At 41.4% G+C, this 17,851-nt stretch overlaps 2 protein-coding genes across 2 annotated transcripts in view; one reads left to right on the top strand and one right to left on the bottom strand.

The window, feature by feature from the left end:
• COL4A4 (collagen type IV alpha 4 chain) overlaps window positions 1-6,833 on the bottom strand; it is a 90,399-nt gene extending 83,566 nt beyond the window's left edge. The window contains exons 1-2 of the mRNA XM_081815302.1: window positions 6,604-6,833; window positions 4,802-4,919 (exon numbers count right to left, since the gene is read on the bottom strand). The gene's annotated coding sequence lies outside the window, so the exon portion shown is untranslated. The remainder of the gene's footprint in view (window positions 1-4,801; window positions 4,920-6,603) is intronic.
• A 320-nt stretch (window positions 6,834-7,153) lies between these two features.
• COL4A3 (collagen type IV alpha 3 chain) overlaps window positions 7,154-17,851 on the top strand; it is a 118,750-nt gene continuing 108,052 nt past the window's right edge. Inside the window, exon 1 of the mRNA XM_081815301.1 lies at window positions 7,154-7,415. Coding sequence (XP_081671427.1) covers window positions 7,329-7,415 — 87 coding nt within the window. The 5' untranslated portion in view covers window positions 7,154-7,328. The remainder of the gene's footprint in view (window positions 7,416-17,851) is intronic.

The raw sequence follows: 17,851 nt of genomic DNA, 5'->3' as shown, positions 1-17,851 counted from the left end.
TAAAAGAAGAAATAAATAAATTCTCAAACATAGTTGGAGACTAATGCTTCTCTTGGTAACTCATAGAACAAGGTAGAAAATATTAGTCAAGATACAGAAGATCTGAACAACACCATCAACCACCTTGCCCTAATTTATATACATATATATAAACACTACACTCAACAACTGCAAAATATATATTCTTTCTAAATGGATGTTGTGTGTTCACCAAGACAGACCATACACTGGACTATAAAACAAGTCTCTAGATTTCAAAAGACTGAAATCTTGCAGAGAATTGAATCAGAACTCAACCATAAACCATCTAGGAAATTCCCAAATATTTGGAAATCAACACACTCCAAATAACCCATGGGTCAAAGACAATATTTTGAACCGAATGATAAACAGCATATCAAAATGTATGGGATACAACTTACCGAGCCCAGAGAAAGAAAATATAGCTATAAGTGTTCATAGTAGGAAAGAAGAAAAGTCTAAAATCAATGATCTAAGCCCCTATTTAGAAAACTAGGAAAAGAAGAATAAATTAATCCTGAAGTAAAGGCTAAGGAATCATGAAGGTAGAAAAGGAACTCAGTAAAAGAGAAAGCACTCAAGCAATAGAGAAAAATGAAAGAAATTCTAAGTTAGTTCTTCAGTTTTTTGAAAGGGTAAATAAAATGGATCTACTTGAGAAATTACCCATGTCAGAAATGACAAAGGGGAAAACATTACAGATCTACAGGTATTAAAATGATCATTACAGAATCTTCTGAACACTTATATACCAATAAATTTGACAATGTATAAAAAATGAACACATTTCATGAAAGATGAATATTATCAAAACTGACACAGGAAGCAATAGAAAATCTGTATAGCCTATATCAATTAAATTCATGATTAATTAATTGAGTCATTCAAAACCTTCCACAAGGAAAGCTCCAGGGTCAGCTGGCTTCACTAGTGAATTCTATCAAATATTTAAGGAAGAAATGATACTAATTCTTCACATAATCTTATAGAAGACAGAAGAGAGAATGCTGGACAACTCATTTTATGAGGCTAGTATTACTCAGATACCAAACAGGCAAGGATATTACAAGAAAACTACAGATTGATATCCCTCATGAACATAGACACAACTCTCCTTAGCACAACATTAGCTAATCAAATCCACATATATGTAGTTCAAATTACCTAGGATAGCATAAGCTATTTTTTAAAATAAAAACAACAAAGTTGGAAAACTTACATACCCTGATTTCAAGACTTGCTCTAAAGCTATAGTAATAAAGAAATGCGGTATTGGTGAAAGAAGAGACATGTCCATCAGGGGAACAAACAAACAAAAGACCCAGGGGCACCTGGGTGGCTCAGTTGGTTAAGCATCTGCCTTCGGCTCAGGTCATGATCTCAGGGTCCTGGGATTGAATCCCACATCGTTCTCCCAGCTCAGCAGGGAGCCTGCTTCTCCCTCTCGCTTTGCCCCCACTCATGCTTTCTCTTGCTCACCTCTCTCAAATAAATAAATAAAATCTTAAAAAAAAAAAAAAGACCCAAATATAGATGATTAATTGGTTTTCTATGAAGGTGCTAAGACAATTTAGTGGAGAAAGAGAAATCTTTTCAGTGAATGGTGCTGGAACAACTGGATAACAATACAGAAAGGAAAATTTAAAATAGATCCTTGCTTCACACCATACTCCTAAATTAACTTAAAATGGATCATTGACTTAAACCATAAAAATACTACCAAAGAAGAAAACATAGGTGAAATCTTTATAACCTTAGCGTAAGTGAAGATTACTCAGATAACAAGAAAAGCACAAACCAAATAAGAAAACATTGATAAATTAGGCTTCATTAAAAGAAAAATATCTGCTTTAAAAAGACGCCAATAAAGAAATGAAAAGATGAGCCAGAGAACGGGAGAAAATATTCATAGTAAATATATCTGGCAAGGATATTGTATCCAGAATATATAAATAACTATTATAACTCAACAGTAAGAAGAGAAACAATCAATGTTTTTTTTTAAATGGGGAATACATTTGAACAGTCACATCACAAAGGAAGTTCTATGAATGGTTAATAAGTACATGAAAAGATATTCAACATCATTAGTTATCAGGCAAATGAAAAGCACACCAACATACCACTGTATAACTATTACAATAAAATTAAAAACATTGAGGATACCAAAAGAATGCACCACAAATATATGGAGAAACTGGAACTCCCATACATTGCCGATGAGAACGTAGAACGATATAACTCCTTTGGAAAACGGTTTCTTTTATAATTAAACATACATCTAGTCATTTCACTTCTAGGTATATATTCAAGAGAATGGAAACAGGTGTCCACACAAAGCCTTATACAAAAATATTCAGAGCAGCTTTATTTATAATAGTCCCCAAACTGGAAACAAATCACATGTCCAACCACTGGTAAATGACATTTAAAAAGCTGCTATCCATACAATGGAACCCGACTCAGCAGTAGAAACAAACCACTGTTACACACGACATGGATGGGTTTCAGCATCATTCCGCTGAGTCAAAGAAGCCAGACACAGAAGGGCACATACTGTTTGATTCCATGTATGTAAAATTCTAAAAAACACCAAGTAATCTATAGTGACAGAAAGCAGATCCATGTTTGCCTGGGAACAGGATTAAAGAGAGATGGACTACCAAGGGGCAAGAAATGAGAGAAAAGCTCTGTATCATGATCTGTATCATGGTTTCACAGGATGAATGCATCTTGGATTGTGTACTTTAAACAGGTACTGTTCTTGGTACAGAAATTACAGTGCAGTAAATTAATTTTTGTGCTGCATTTATTATGTTAAAAAAAAAAATCACCCTCTGTCCCTGCCCTCGAAGGCCTTGGTAATCTAGAAAAGTAACATACAGTACAAAAAGTTGATTTGGGACCACCCTATTCTATTCTAAGTAGTGTGAAATTAGCTGTAAAGTAGACAAAGAAGGGTTTCTGGATGCTTTAAAATAAGCAAGCAGGGTGATGTAAGTGATAGGCATTACTAACATTCACCAAATATTTCCGGCTCTCTTTCCAGGCACGTGGTAGACTTCATTTCCCCATCACTTACAAAATGAAGTGTGGCCAATGAAAGTGAGTGTATAAGTAGTATGTGCTAGAGCAGCTTCTGATTTGGCACATTCTCTTTCCCTTCTGAAGAGATCAGAGAATATGTTGCATGGGAATTTCGAGGAGGTTCCTGAGCGACTATGATAAGCAGAGCATCTTCCCCTTCCTTACCTCCCCACACTCAGTGATGAAAATGTAAGGAAAATGGGGAGAAAAAAATCTTATTAACGTAAGCCTCTGAAATTTGGAGACTGCTTATAAGTGCTCCAAGAGTAAGCTGTCCTTTTCCACACAACGTGCTATTTTAGGTAGAGCTCTGACAATGTTTTAGGAGATGAGTTGCAGAGAGAACTTGCAGGGGACGAGCTAGAAAGCTACCGCCATCCTTAGATGATGAGCGCAGCATGAGGCCATGTGAATCCTGAGGGAATTGGTTACATCATTCAACTTCCTTCATTCAACAACAGTAAAGAACTCCAAAAAGACCCCTGCCCTCATGGGGCTTCCACTCCCATGTAGGGAAGCAAATGCTATGCATTTAAGCACTGTGTAGAAGACAGACATGATATTGAGATTTTGAAAAAGGAGCAAAATAATAATATCGAGCTTGTCAGAGGCAATGGCCACTTCGCTTGGTTCAAAAACCCTCATCTGCCATCATTGTAAAACGTAGAGGTCTCTGTGTCCTTTGTACAGACAAAAAGAACCATCCCCACTTTACTTTTGCTTTATTACATTGGATGGGGTAACTGGGTGATGGGTATTAAGGAGGGCAGGTGATGTGATGAGCACTGGGTGTTATACGCAACTAATGAATCATTGAACATTATATCAAAAACTAGTGATGTACTAAAAAAAATAAAGACAAATTGAAAAAAAAATAAAAATAGAAAAATAAAGAAACAACAGTGGAAAAATCAACTCTCTTGACCCCAAGCCTATTTTTTAAAAATCAAGAATTCTGGTTTACTAATACCACCTAGTGAGTGTACCAAACATTTTGTGTGTGTGACTATTCTTTTTTATTTATATTTATGTATAGTTGACCTAGAATGTTATATTAGTTTCAAGTATACATCACTGTACCAAAGGGAATGTATTATGCGGGGGGGTGGGGAGTGCGGTGAGGAATGGGAGGTGGAATTTGGCTTTTAGACAAGCCACTTCTCAAAGTTTAATGTGAGGAGGATCAGCTGGAGACCTTGGTGAATGCAGGCTCTGAATCAATGGGTCTGGGGTGGTACCTGAGACTCCGCATTTCTAACCAGCTCTCCAGGATGCCAAAGCTACTGCTCCCAGGAATGCCAAGTAACAAGGTTCTAGATGCCTTAGTAGTTGGTTGACCTCAAGGGAGCAGGTGGGGTATGTTTGGCTATCACCCCTTTCCTACTGAGCTGAGAAGAGCATCTCCATCTTGTGCCACCATTTCTCATTAGGTTCCCCCACTTTTCCTTTATGCAACTGGAGAATCAGATCCCAAGATAAGATTATTTTGTGAAGACCCTGGACAGGGGGCTTCTAATGCATTACTGCACTGGATTCCTGCAACTCCTGGCGGTGGGTGTTATGATTATGGCCCATTTTACAGAAGAGAAGACCCCAGACCAGAGAGGTTAGCTCATACTAGTAAGTGTGCAAAGGATTCAAAATCCATTGGCTACCCCAGAGACCAAGCTCTTCGCCACTGCTTCCTCCTTACCGTGTTTACATCACAGGGTTCTTTCCTGCTCTGTTGCAGCGTCAGAAGTGACTTGCCGTTGACTGCTGCCTCCCAGTTCAAAGTTAATAAAGCCAAGTCTGATCTTCTGTCAAAATGACTTGGTTTCAGGAAAAAGCAATTAAAAACCAAAATTGAGAGATCTTCTGGAATTCGGCAAAAATAAAAAATATTTAGCACTAGCATTGAGGGGTTTTTTTTCTTTTTTTCCTCTAGGAAGTAATGTCAGTTCTTGCAATATTATCACACTTGGAATTCTTGGACACTTTTATTTCATCAACCGAGCACCTGATGTCCTATCTAACAAGAGTGACAAGACAAGGTTCCATAAGAGGCTTCCCTGTCAATAGGGAGAAGCTACTATGTCCCATACTGCAATATTTGTGGCCTGAACACACATAAATCTTAATAGAGAGTTTAATATATGTCCTTTTGATTTTCCCACAAAGGAGAGGCCCTAATTCAATTCAGCTAACTGAAATATGCATGTAAAACGGTAGGTCTCAAACTTGGCTGCAAATGGGAATCTCCAGGGAACTTCTAAACACACCTGAGTCCTACCATTGGAAGATCTGGTGTGATTGGTTTGGGATGAATTGGGTATCAGGGTTTTTAGAGGTTCCTTAGGAGATTCTAATGCATAGCCACAGTCAACAATCGCTGGCATGAAAAACAGAGGGAAGACAGTAAAATTCACTCATCCAAAAAGGGGGGGAGTTGTCTTCATTCACTGTCAGGGTTTTGCCTACCTACATAGCTACGTAGGTCTAATATAGTAATAGACCCTATTCTAATTGCGAGCAAGTGGTTCTCCACAATCAGTGACCAAAGCACATATTTCACACATGGTACTTGATGACCAACTACTGCAGATTGGTCCTTAAGGTGGAGATGGAATTCAGGTGGTCTGTGAACTTGTATGGCAACAAAAAGTACAGTCTCTTTTCACTAACCTTTCCTGGAAGTTCAGCATTTCATGCAGTTATGAATATAGGCAACAAACTACAATCGTTTTGGCAGCTCTTGAGAGGGCACCTGTTGGTGTTTCCACGTCACATTTTAGTTTTGCTGTCACCACTAGTTTGCGATTACAGGTGTTGGACAGATCTGTTGTTAGCTGCAGGTATTTAGTGCGATAATAATGTCGCACATCTGTCACGATATCATGACTTTAATACACTGATACCTGTATTCCAGTAAAACTGATTCTGATTTAATTCTGTGATTTTGTGTATTTAATGACATGATTCCGAAAAGGGGTCTAAATGTTTCCCCAGGGCCAACGTGGTCAGTGGCACAAGAAAGGGCAGGAGACCTGCTCTGAAAATAGCGCCCTAACAAGCCAGGTCCTGCACCGCCACGAAGGGCACCCTCAGGAGGGAGACACCCTGAACGGAGTTGGCTTTTGGTTTCCTCTGAATTTCCGCAGATAAGATTTACCCTGAAAAGCCAGTTCAGCGCAGCAGAGAATAGGATGAGCTTTCTCTTTCCCCTCAGCTGCCTCTTGCTTTTGGCATTCCGGAGTGCCCAGACTGCCAGGCTGATAACTCGAGCCTCCAAATTCATCAAAACACAGCGCCCAGTTCAAGCCCGGGCACAGAAGCCCGGGAGCCAGACAAGCTCTCCTCTGGTGACCCCGGGACCCCAACTCCCCAGCCCCGCCCGCCACCCCGCGCGCCCCACCCTCAGTTGCCACGCTTCCTCCACTGCCCACCCCCCCCACCCCCACCCCAGACAGGTGCCCAGGGACAGCGATTGCCCAGACTGGGTGGTGGGCGCCTTACCTCGGGAGACACCCTCGGCGCCGGAAGCCGCCTGGTCGCAGCGCGCGCGGCGCCGCACCTCCTGGCTCCGCCGCGTCCAAATCCACGAGCGCCTCGGCGGCCGGGTCTCGGCGCTCCCACCGCCCAGGGCGGCGGCTGCGAGTCCGCGGCGGGTTGAGAAGCCGAGAGCGGCGCGATGGCACCACCGCGGGAGCCGGCAGCAGGCTGGGCCGCTCGAGTGCGGCCGCCCGGCGCGCCTCCCGCTTAATCTGGGCACCGCCGCTGGCCACTCCCCCCCGCCCCGCTCAGCCGCCTCCCCAGCGCACACCCCCAAATTCCCCACCTCCGACCCGCGCCCCCCGGCCCCGCCTCGGCCCCGGGACCTTGGGAGCATCCTCTCCTAACCCCTTACCCTGGATCCGCGCCCACCTGCCCCGCAACGCACAGTTTTTTTTTTTTTCTCGCCCGCTGGGCACGATGCCCAGGTCGGAGGGACATTGCCTGGTGAGTTGAAGGGGAGGGGGGACGAGGGCGGGACCTAAGCCACTTCTTCCCTCCCTTGGAGCCACAGTCAAAAACAGTGGGGAGGGACGGACGGCGTGGCTGAGCCCTACAAAACCCGCCCCGGGCGGGCTGGCGAGGCGAGCTTCACAGCCAGGCTCCCCAACCCGCGTCGCGCAAGGGACGCGGTGGCCGCAGAGCCTGCGGGTCACTGGACACGCCGGGGCTCTGAGCGGGCGCCCACCATGAGCCCCGGGACGGCGCCCAGGCCGCCCGCGCTGCTACTGTCGCTCCTGCTGGTGCTCCTGGCGGCGGCGCCCACGACAGGCAAGGTGAGCGACGGGCGGCGCGACACCCAGCGCCTCGTCCCGGGAACGCGCGGGCCCCACCCGCGGGGCTCAGGCTTTGAGCCCCTGCCCGGTGCGTGCGTGACTTTGGGCTCCACGCCGGTGCCTGGGCGGGCGGCATGGGGATGCGTGCAGGCCGGCATGCCCGAGTAACAGGTGGAATGCGCTGGAGGAAGGCCGGTGGAAGAGAGGAGCAAGCTTGTCTGGTTCCCTCTGAGTCAGGGATCCTGGGGAAAGGCCTCCAGAGGTAGATGATAGATGGACAGATGGATGGATGGATGGATGGATGGATGGATGGATGGATGGATGGATGGATAGATGGTAGATAGATGATAGATAGGTAGATAGATATAGACGTAGGTCTGGGATAATGGCTAAGGATGAGAACACCAGCTACAGAGACATGCTATGTCATACTGGTGAATCAGAGCAGGCAGCATAGTCTGGCAGAAAGCATGGAGGGCTGGGGGAGTCCCAGCCCTGACATTTCCTAGATGTCACCTCACACTGAACTCTGACCTCTCTGGGGCTTGGTTTCCCCCTTGTCAAAACTCAAACTCCAGTGTTCCATCACTATTGTTGGGAAAAGCTAATGCCATCACTGAAAACTTATTAGCACCTTAGAAATAAAACTCATGTTAGGATGAATTAAGCAATCTGTCACTTTGATTTTGATTCATAATTTGAAAGATCCCAGACTCATTTAAATGCACTCCATATTTCTTATTCTTTGCAAAGATAAATTGGGTGTCCCCCAAACTATTAATAACTCCTAGTTGACTTACTTGATTTGAACTTGTGAGAGTAAAATTTAACTTGTCAGATGAGTCTGTGATTTATACACTTAAAAAGTTAATGTGGGTAATAGTGTAACATAAGTTTCATTTCCAAAGATGAGCAGTTTTACAACTTCATGATTGAGACTATAATTGGAAGTCAACAGTCACACAAATATGTGTTATGACCATATGTAATCTAAGTACTTTTTCTTTTAAATTAAGACATGAAAGATGAAGCTAAAACCCTCTTTGAGCATCCTTATTCTTCTCCCCCTTCCCATCTAAACAAAGGTCATCCACTCACCACTTCATGTTTCTTTCTGGACATTTTCTATGCATTTAGGTACACACAAATAGACCCACAAACAACATATGGTTGTGTTGGTGTTTTTTTAACATAATCGATACCATGTTATATGCATCCTTTTGCAACCTATGGATCTGTCCATGTTAGTATGTGAGATACAGTCACCTCTTTTTCTTTTTGCCCTGTTGCATGATTTTCCACAGTATACGAATAAGCCAAAGTCAATTGAACCATCCCCCTGTCAATTTACATTTAGGTTATTGAGTGTTTTACATTCTAAGGGATTTTGTAATCCATGTAATCTCTTCATGTAGCTGGTTCCAACAAAAATGCCCTTTGCATAGACTAGGAATGCCCAACTCAATACTTCTGGCCATGGTATATTAAACTCATCCAAGTTGGTGTAGATTATCTACCAACTTTAATCCAAGAGCAAGTAAATACAACAAGCAAAAAACCTAAAGAAAGTATATGTTGTGGGAAGGCCAGAGCAGAGGTCCTGAGCAGGGTTTGCACATCCTTCTAGACTCCAAAGAAGAGGAGAGGTAGGGGAAGTGTTGGGAAATGAGGGGTACATAAAGATCAGCCTGGAAAAGTGATGCTCTGTGATCATACAAACTCTAATTATGCCAATTTTTAATTATATGGTCATATTCCCTTATTACTTTTTACATGTAACTTTTTTTTTTTGGTCTTGAGTTTGGTCAAATCTTGATGCCTTCTTGCTGATAATACAATTAACCCATTGTATTATTTTTATCATTGCTTGAAACAAGTTCTTGTTAAAATTGATGAGAATGATCATTTCCATTGCACCAGCTGAATTATATAAAAATTGTCATTAGAAACCATGAAATGTGTGTAGAGAAAAGGAATCATAAGTTAACCGGTCACTGGTCAAGAGGATGCCAGCATGCCTCCCTCCACAAGGTAACTCTGGTGCTGGACAGGGCACTTGACCTCTCTGAGCCTCAGGTTTCTCCTCTGTAAAATGAGGGAGTTGAAAGCCCTGGAGGGGCCAGCAGGTGAGATAATGAATGAGTCAGGCTGTGGGGTGGGGGGCCGTCTTCAGGGCCAACCATTTGTTGGCATTCTAGAATTCAGGCTCAGCAATGCCCGAATCCCTGCTTTCTTCAGGAGAGAAGGGGGGTGGGATGAGGAGTGGATGGATCCAGTTTCTATTAGAAATCTCTCAAACTCTAGATGTTAGCAAATAAGTCAAAACTTTGCAAAACACACAGTGGTTTTTTGTGTTTTTTTTGTTTTTTGTTTTTTTGTAAAGTGCTGAACAAACACAGGGCCAAATAATGTACACGTGCAGGCTAAATTTAGCCTTTGGGCCATCGTATCTATCATCTTGGGGCTGCGCTCCTTAAGAACATATTTTGCTTTCAATTTCTGCAATTGTACTTTAGCAATTTCTCAAACCAGGGAGGTAGTAGTGGTGTTGACCCCACATTCTGAGTTCAGACAGGGTGGAACTGTCCACCCACACAATTTGTTCTGAAGTCCCGTCAGTGAAATCCCTCTGTGGTTCCAGGCCTGGCTGCTCAGTGCATCCTCAGGTTTATCGCTATTCCCAGGCCCAGCTGGTCAACCTGAAGCTGGGAGGCGCATTGCTTGTTGCCTCAGGCCATAGATCTGGGAGATGGGCTAGAGGGAGCTCCTTCTCTGATAGCTGCAGAAGGTGAAGTTCATGTCTGAAACACGGCTTCTACTTCCTCTTTTTGCCTTAAAATTCCAGACAGAGCAGAAATGCAGCAAGCAACATCAGAAGCTGAGTAACAGCTACATTTTAGGGAGGATGCTTTCTCGACTGATTTCATTTTAAATTTTAAGAAAAAGTAAGTTGAACTGGGAAACGTTCCAAACAAACAAAAAGTAACGTAACAGCAACATTAAGTTACATAAGAGTAACATCTCTCCCTTTAGGGAAAACAGTATATGAATACAAAAAGTCATACACACATTCTTTGCCCCCTCTTTTGTGCATGGTTTTGTATTTACACACACTGTGTGTGTGTGCGTGTGTGTGTGTGTTAGTCACGGTGAAAAATAAATACTATTGTTTTGTGGTCCTTCAAATGCAATGAACGGTTTCACATTAATAGGTACCTTTTGGAGCTTGCTTGCATCAATCAATATAACGGTTTTGGATTTCATCCATGTTGATACATATAGATGTGATTCATGCACATACATATGGATGTAAATAAAGCACAGTTTATTTTTCCATCCCCCTAAACACAGGAAGTTTGTTTCCATGGTCTTGTTTCGGGAAGTTGGAATGTAACATCTTTATATAGGTGCCATTGTGACAACTAGATTGTGAATTCCTACACGGGATTCAAAGAGGGCTATGCGAGAAAGCATATTTTAAATTGTATTGGGAATTGTGAAATGGACTCCAAAAGAGTTGCACCTGTTTCCCTACATCCTCAGCAAAATTTGGTGTGTTTAGATGTTCATGAGTACAAAATAGGATCCTGTTTTGACTAGTGAGTTTGTGGATCTTTTCATGTTTTAATTGGCAGTTTAGATTTACCTCCGGGTGAATTGCGTGGACAACCCTTTGCCTATCGATCTCTTGTGGCCTTGCCCTTTTCGTTGCTAATAATTAGGAGTTATTGGGGCACCTGGGTGGCTCAGTTGGTTGGGCGGCTGCCTTCGGCTCAGGTCATGATCCTGGAGTCCCGGGATCGAGTCCCGCATCGGGCTCCCTGCTCGGCGGGGAGTCTGCTTCTCCCTCTGACCCTCCCCCCCTCATGTGCTTGCTCTCTCTCATTCTCTCTCTCTCAAGTGAATAAATAAAATCTTTAAAAAAAAAAATTAGGAGTTATTTATGTATTTGGATGCCAAACTTTTGCCATTAAGTGTGCAGCAAAGATTTCATTCCATTCTCTGGTTTATCTTTTCATTTAGTTACTGGTGCCTTAACATACAATTTTTTTTTCACTAGACTCTCAAACCAATCCATGTTTTCTTGATATTTTGTGTTTTGTGTCTTGTTGAAGTAATCCTTTTCTTCCCCAAGAGTATAAAAATGTTCTCTGACCTTAAAAAAAAAAAGTTTTACGATTTAACTCTTTTACATTTGGGACTCTTAATCCTGGAATTGTTTTTCTACTTAAGGAATATGATTTTATCTTTTTCCATATAGATGACAAATTGTTCCAACATTATTTATTAAACAATGCATTCTTTCCCTCAGGGCTTTGCACTGTTATATCTGCAAACATGTGTACCAATCACTCATTCATATATAGGTCTGTTTGTATTCATTTATGGGTCCATTTATTTAGGGCTTTCACTTCTCACTATGTTTTAGAGTTTTCTGTTTCTTTAATTTTTCAGATATTTTCAGTACAATTGTAAATGTTTTTTTTTCAAAATTTAATAGCCTAACTATCAAAGATATAGCAAACTGGTTGAATTTTGTATTTTGACTTTACATAAGCAACTTTGAATCTTTCAAATGCATTTGAGGCTAAAAACCTTCCCCCAAATACTGCTTTAACTACACACACACATTTTAACAAGCACTATTTTAGCATAATTATGTTCAGAATCCTTTCTAATTGATTTCTTCACCCTATGGGTTATTTAGATACTTATTTCTTAATTTCCAAACATAGGGAGATTTTTCTAGTTAATCTTTTTTTTATGAAATTATGATAGAGATGATATTCTGGCTTCAAAGATAGATATATATATATCTCAATTAGGTCAAGATTTTTTAATCATGTTATTAAAATTACCTGTGCCCATGTATTTCTTATGTATCCTACTCAGTGGATATTTAATCTGAGAGTCTATATTTTTCATCAAATCTTCAAAATTCTCAGATATCCCCTTTTTATACTTCTCCTTTCCCGCTATCTCTACTCCTGGCATTCTTAGGATGCATCCTGGACTTTCTCGTCTTCTCCTCCAATTCTCCTAACTTCTTATAACGGAGACCTTTCATATGCCACTCGGATCCTCTGGGCCCCACCTTGCTCGTGGGCTATGGCCACTGACTTACCCCAGCTGCCAGCTTGACCACAGACTTTGCACATGAAACAGTCTATGGTTTCTCTAGACTCCACTCATGGCTCCCTGTTGTCCTTTAAATGGAGGGTATTAACCCCTGTGGGGCACATCTTTAACCCGTGGGTGATGGGAGCCATTGCATAACTTCTCTTCTCCTCACAGAAGAACTTGGTTAGAAGTGCAGAGGTTCACCCAGCCTCTCCATGAGACCAATCCTCAGATGGACTTGAGACCCAGGGGTAGCATATCCAGCTTCTGTCCCAGGCGCTGCTTCTCCCACATCTGTGAAGCTGCCTCACATCTTTCTTTCAATTTCTAATTCTCTCTTCTGCTGTTTGTAAGTTTCAGTAGCTTGTTCAATCTATTGTAATTTTCAGTAATGAAAAAGAACTCTGGATGGAACCATTCAACTGGGTTTGTAACCCCAGATCTATTCATTACCAGCTTCTACATTTTTTGTCTCAATTTTTTTTATCTTAAAATGGAAGTAAGAGACAGAGCTCAGGATTTTATGAGGATTCAGTGATTTGATACACATAACACATACTTTACCATGCCTGTCACAGAGTAATCATTCAATAAATGTTAACTATAATTATTTTTATTCATTAAATTTTAATTTCAGTGACTACTCTAGGAGTCCTTTTTGGAGTCTAAGTCTGTCTGGGGTTGGGTTTTTTGTTTTGTTTTGTTTTGTTTTTTTGCCTTTTTTTTATAGATTTCCCCCTCCATCTTATGCTTTTAATCATTTTACACATACTCATTTTATACCCAATCCCCTTCTCATTGTTTTTCTATGATTTCTATGTGTCTTCTATTATCACCCATGGGGAGACCATGTAAATGAGAAGTTTAGGGAAATAAAAGCCTCCTCTGTCATCACTCGGCCTGCCCCACCCCCTCCATTTCACCTCATTGCTCACAGATTGGAGCCGTTCTGCCCTGGGAGGAAAAAAAAGAACAAAGTAAGTTCTGTGGCTCCCAGAAGAATTTTTTCCCATTAGAATAGACTTACATGGTAATGGTTTGGGAGGATGGAGGGCCCCAAACATGTTTCCTTTTGTCTTCTCAGGGCCACCCTCCTCCAGACCCTCCCACTGCCCATTTCCTCCAAACATTCTGACTTCCATTAGATGAGGTGGGGGTCAAGGCCAACAACAGCAAAGCCACCAGCTTTCTCTCTCAGCCTCCTCAACCTCTCTGAGGCGGGCCTTCCTCCTTGAGCATTTCTCTGGGCTTATAGTAACTAGTTTGCTTTCAGACATGATCCTTGGAAAAACTGAATTAAATGAAATCTGTCTTTGCATTTCCCTTATAAAATTTCCCTGTTATGGAGAGCACAGCCTTAACTGTCTAGTGTTAACTATGAGTAAGGATAACTTTGTCAAATATTACAATTGATGAAAACCCTCAAATTCAGTGTCCGATTCCAACAACAGAGCTGTCTGGCTTGCAAATGCCCTGTGGTCCTTCATCCGTGTGCATCTGACCATACTCATGCTGTGGCCTTCAGCCAAAAAGCGTCCATCCACTATGGAGTAAAAGATTTTCCAAGATCAGTGAAAGCACATGGTGCCCAGAGCGTTTTTGTTCTACAAAGTATATATCTGGCCCCCGCCTAGACTTTTTAATCATAACAGACTTTCACTGTAAGTTATTTATTTCACCTCTGTTTTCAGTTTCAGAAAATAAGGAAACTGAGATCATATCAACTTCTTAACAGAATAGACATTTTCCCTCTCAGGCTTCCCACCGTGGCCTTGACCAGTTACATAATCCCTCTGAGATGTCTTCATCTCTAAAAATCAGATAAGAAAGCCTCTCACTCTGAGTTCTATGTTTATCTCCCAAGGTATCATCGCTGGCTCTTGTCTTCTGAAAGCACCCATGTCAGTCTTTTCAGCCTTCCTGGGCTTCCTTGTGCATCTGCCAGCTAAGACCTCTGGCTTCAGATACATTTTCTAGCCAAGACTGAAGGAAAGTATATTGGTTCTATCATTTTTCCACCTTACATGGTTTCATAAGTTCAGATAAATGAACATCGGTGTCCACATTATGCAATAGAAAAACGTGAGGCCTACCGATGAGCCACATATGTAATTTTAAGTTGCTCAGTAGCCACATTAAAAAATAAAAAGAAACAGGTAAAATTAACTTGAATATATTTCACTTACGCCAACACATCCATAACTTTATCATTTCAACATGTAATCACTAGTAAAAACACTAGTAGATATTTTACAATCTTTTTTTCATATTAAGTTTTCAAAATCTGCTATCTATTTTGCCTTTCTAGAACATCCTACTTCAGAGTATCTACACTTCAAGTGTCTACAGCCCCGTGGGGCTACCATCTTCGATAGCTCAGACCCATATATGTGGTGTCCAGATATGAGAGGGAGATGTTGTCCATAAGGTCACATCTCTGAGTGGAACACGTTTTGTTTGCTGATTTGCCATAGGAAATAAGCACGTTGTCAAGATGACAAACTTCAGTTAAAGACAATAAATCAGCATGGATTGTGCCTAAGTATCTGTGCAACTTTTTCTCCAGAAAGTTAAGATGGTTGACCTTGGCTACAATGCTTAAAGTTGCACAAATTACTTTGTATACTTTTAGTTATATTGCTCCAGTATCAAAATATGAGTAAGTTGTGTACCTGAGGAGTTGAAAGAACATCACAAAACGGTGATCATTTGGCAAAAGGAAAGGAGAAAAGGAGAAATATATTGGAAACCAACTTGCCTTTCATCTTAAACTATAAACTAAGTTATCACTACAACTTAGCCAGGCAAGAGGTTTAGTGTTCCTTTAAGCAAGTTACTTCCAAAAGAATCTCTGCTTTTCTTAAAGTGATAGTTATATATAACTATAGTACCATATTTATTGCAGATAAACTACTCACCAGGACCCACAGCTCTTGTCATCTAGCTACAATTATTTTATTATTATTATTAAAAGCAGGAAGGAGATAATAGGACAGAGACATAGGCATGTGGGCTAGGTACTGGAGATTCACTGATGAAGAGTCTGCATCCCTGGCCATGGTGGAGTTGGGTGTCCAGGGGAATAGGGGAGAGAGACAGCAGCTCAGTAAACAAACGTATAACTGTAGATTGGGGTACCTGCTAGGAGAGAATAATGTGGTGATGGAGGAGAGCATTTACCTTAGCTAGAGGTCCTTGGGGAAAACCTTTCTGACGAAATGACTCACAGCCTTATATGGAGACTGAGGAATGTGGGAAGCACTGAGGAATGTGATTCAGGCCAAGGCCTCTCAAGAGTGAAGAGAGGTGAGATGCTTCTGATGTTATGGCTCCTGGGTTGTCAAAGAATAAAACCAAGACCAACAGAAGTTTTAGAAAAAGAAAAAGAAAATGCTGAGTTTATTTACTCACCATGAGGGAATACATATACTGGGTATTTTACTAGAGGTGGGGCAGGGGATGGGAAGCAGGGAGGCAGGGTGCTCCAGAGGGGGACAGGCTCATGGTGGTTGTGCTAATTAAGCAGGGGAATTGCTCCCTGGGTAAGCTGAAATAAATCCACAGGATAGCATGTGGGTGATCATCCTATAATTTTAATGTTTGCACTTAACAAATTAATATTTTAACAAAAAAGAGACAATATAGTATATTTATGCTATTCACAAGACAGTTGTTGCATTAATAATGGATGAGTAATGAATTCACACTGTAACTTGGTAATGGGCCCACATGTAAAGAGATGTGATGAAAATGTTCTTTCCTTCTTGTTGATGTGTCTCTGTCATCCTCGCTTCAACCTCACTGGGACGGGTTTGAATTTGCCAAATGTGGCTGTGAGGCCCAGGGCCAGAAGCTAAAGCTGGGCCAAAGAGCCCTTGTCCTAGCTGACAGGTCCCGGGCCAGAGAGCGTTACAAGACAGGGAAGAATGAAACCCAGCGAAGGCTCTCCCAGAGGAGGTGAAGAGCTCCTCACTCATAGGACCCACAGCACCAGCTTCCTCTCCTGGTGGGTGCTAGTTAGGAAGGCAGAATGTCATGTTGAGCCCTTCCCCAAGCCCACCCCAACTAAAATCTGCATACTGATCAGTTCCCCAGGAGATTCCATTCCTGGGTACATTATCATCTGAGAACTGTGCCAGCCTTGGTAAGGACTCTAAAGGGTCCCTCAAGGTGCAGGGGGATGGCACTGGGGCATTTCAAAAGAATTGTCACATGATCTCTATTTTAAAGACTTGTATGACTGACACACAGAGAAGGTTGACTGTTCTCCTTGGGAACCGAGCCTAGGTAAAGGAGAGGTGACAGAGCAGGAAGCAAATCTTGGTGGTGCTTTTTTTTTTTTTTTTTTTTTGGATTCTGTTGGCTTTGCAGTCAGAGAGGAATGGAGGAGAAAAGTCTAGATCAACACAGCAGTTGCTCAATGTGTCCCTGTTAATTGATTCAGTGCAATTAACTTGATAATGATTCATGCAATGAGAGAGGGTTAAAAATCCAGTCGGGTGCCCTGTACATACAATGTCAGGCTATCAAATACTTCCACACATCACTGTAGGTAGTATATATGTGTATGTGTGTTTTCTTAAAGTGGAAATTATAAAAAATTTTATAAAAGGAATTGATAAGGAGTTGTTTGAAAAAAGAAAGAAGAGGATTTAAGAAAAAAAAGGGAGAGAATGTGATCAGGCAGGGGAGTAGAAAAAAACCATACACTAGAGATTTAGGGTATATTTTGATCTGTAAATACACATTTAAGGAGTATTTGGTAATCTCATATTTTGGTATTACTGCAATAAGATAACTGTTTTTTTTAAAAAGTGTAATCCTCAGAGCTATTTAAAATGTAATTGTATAAAGATCTTTTATTTTTCTGACAGTAGTTTTGGGGTAAGTTAGGAATTTTCCATTTTTAATCTTTAAGATTGATGTTTGTTAATTAGATCATATCTCCAACTTCGTTTCTTAGAGAAGTGATCCCAATGTTTAAAAAGGAGTTCAAGTGTATTTAGAAACCTTGGGAGATTTGTCATTAGGTAGACAAAACAGTCAGGTCACTGGATTTTTTTCCCACCAGGGTATTTTGTTGTTACATGAATTTCTCAAGGAAAAAGTTCTACAAGTGGAAAGTTGAGAAATCTGCAATATTTTCCCTTGAATCAAATGTCAAAGTATGTCTGGAGAGACCCGAAACAACAAGGTTAATATTCATTTTCCTTGTTTAACTAGATGATAGGATGATTTTATTCTGTTTATTTGTGTATGATATCGGCAAAGCTGAAGCATTCACATGCTGGCTTTAAAAAAAGGTTTCCTGTGGA

Source organism: Leptonychotes weddellii, chromosome 3, assembly GCF_054177405.1.
Source record: "Leptonychotes weddellii isolate Sample4059 chromosome 3, ASM5417740v2, whole genome shotgun sequence".
Classification (NCBI taxonomy): domain Eukaryota; kingdom Metazoa; phylum Chordata; class Mammalia; order Carnivora; family Phocidae; genus Leptonychotes; species Leptonychotes weddellii.
Note: the sequence above shows the minus strand (reverse complement) of the source record. Positions and strands in the feature narration are given on the sequence as shown.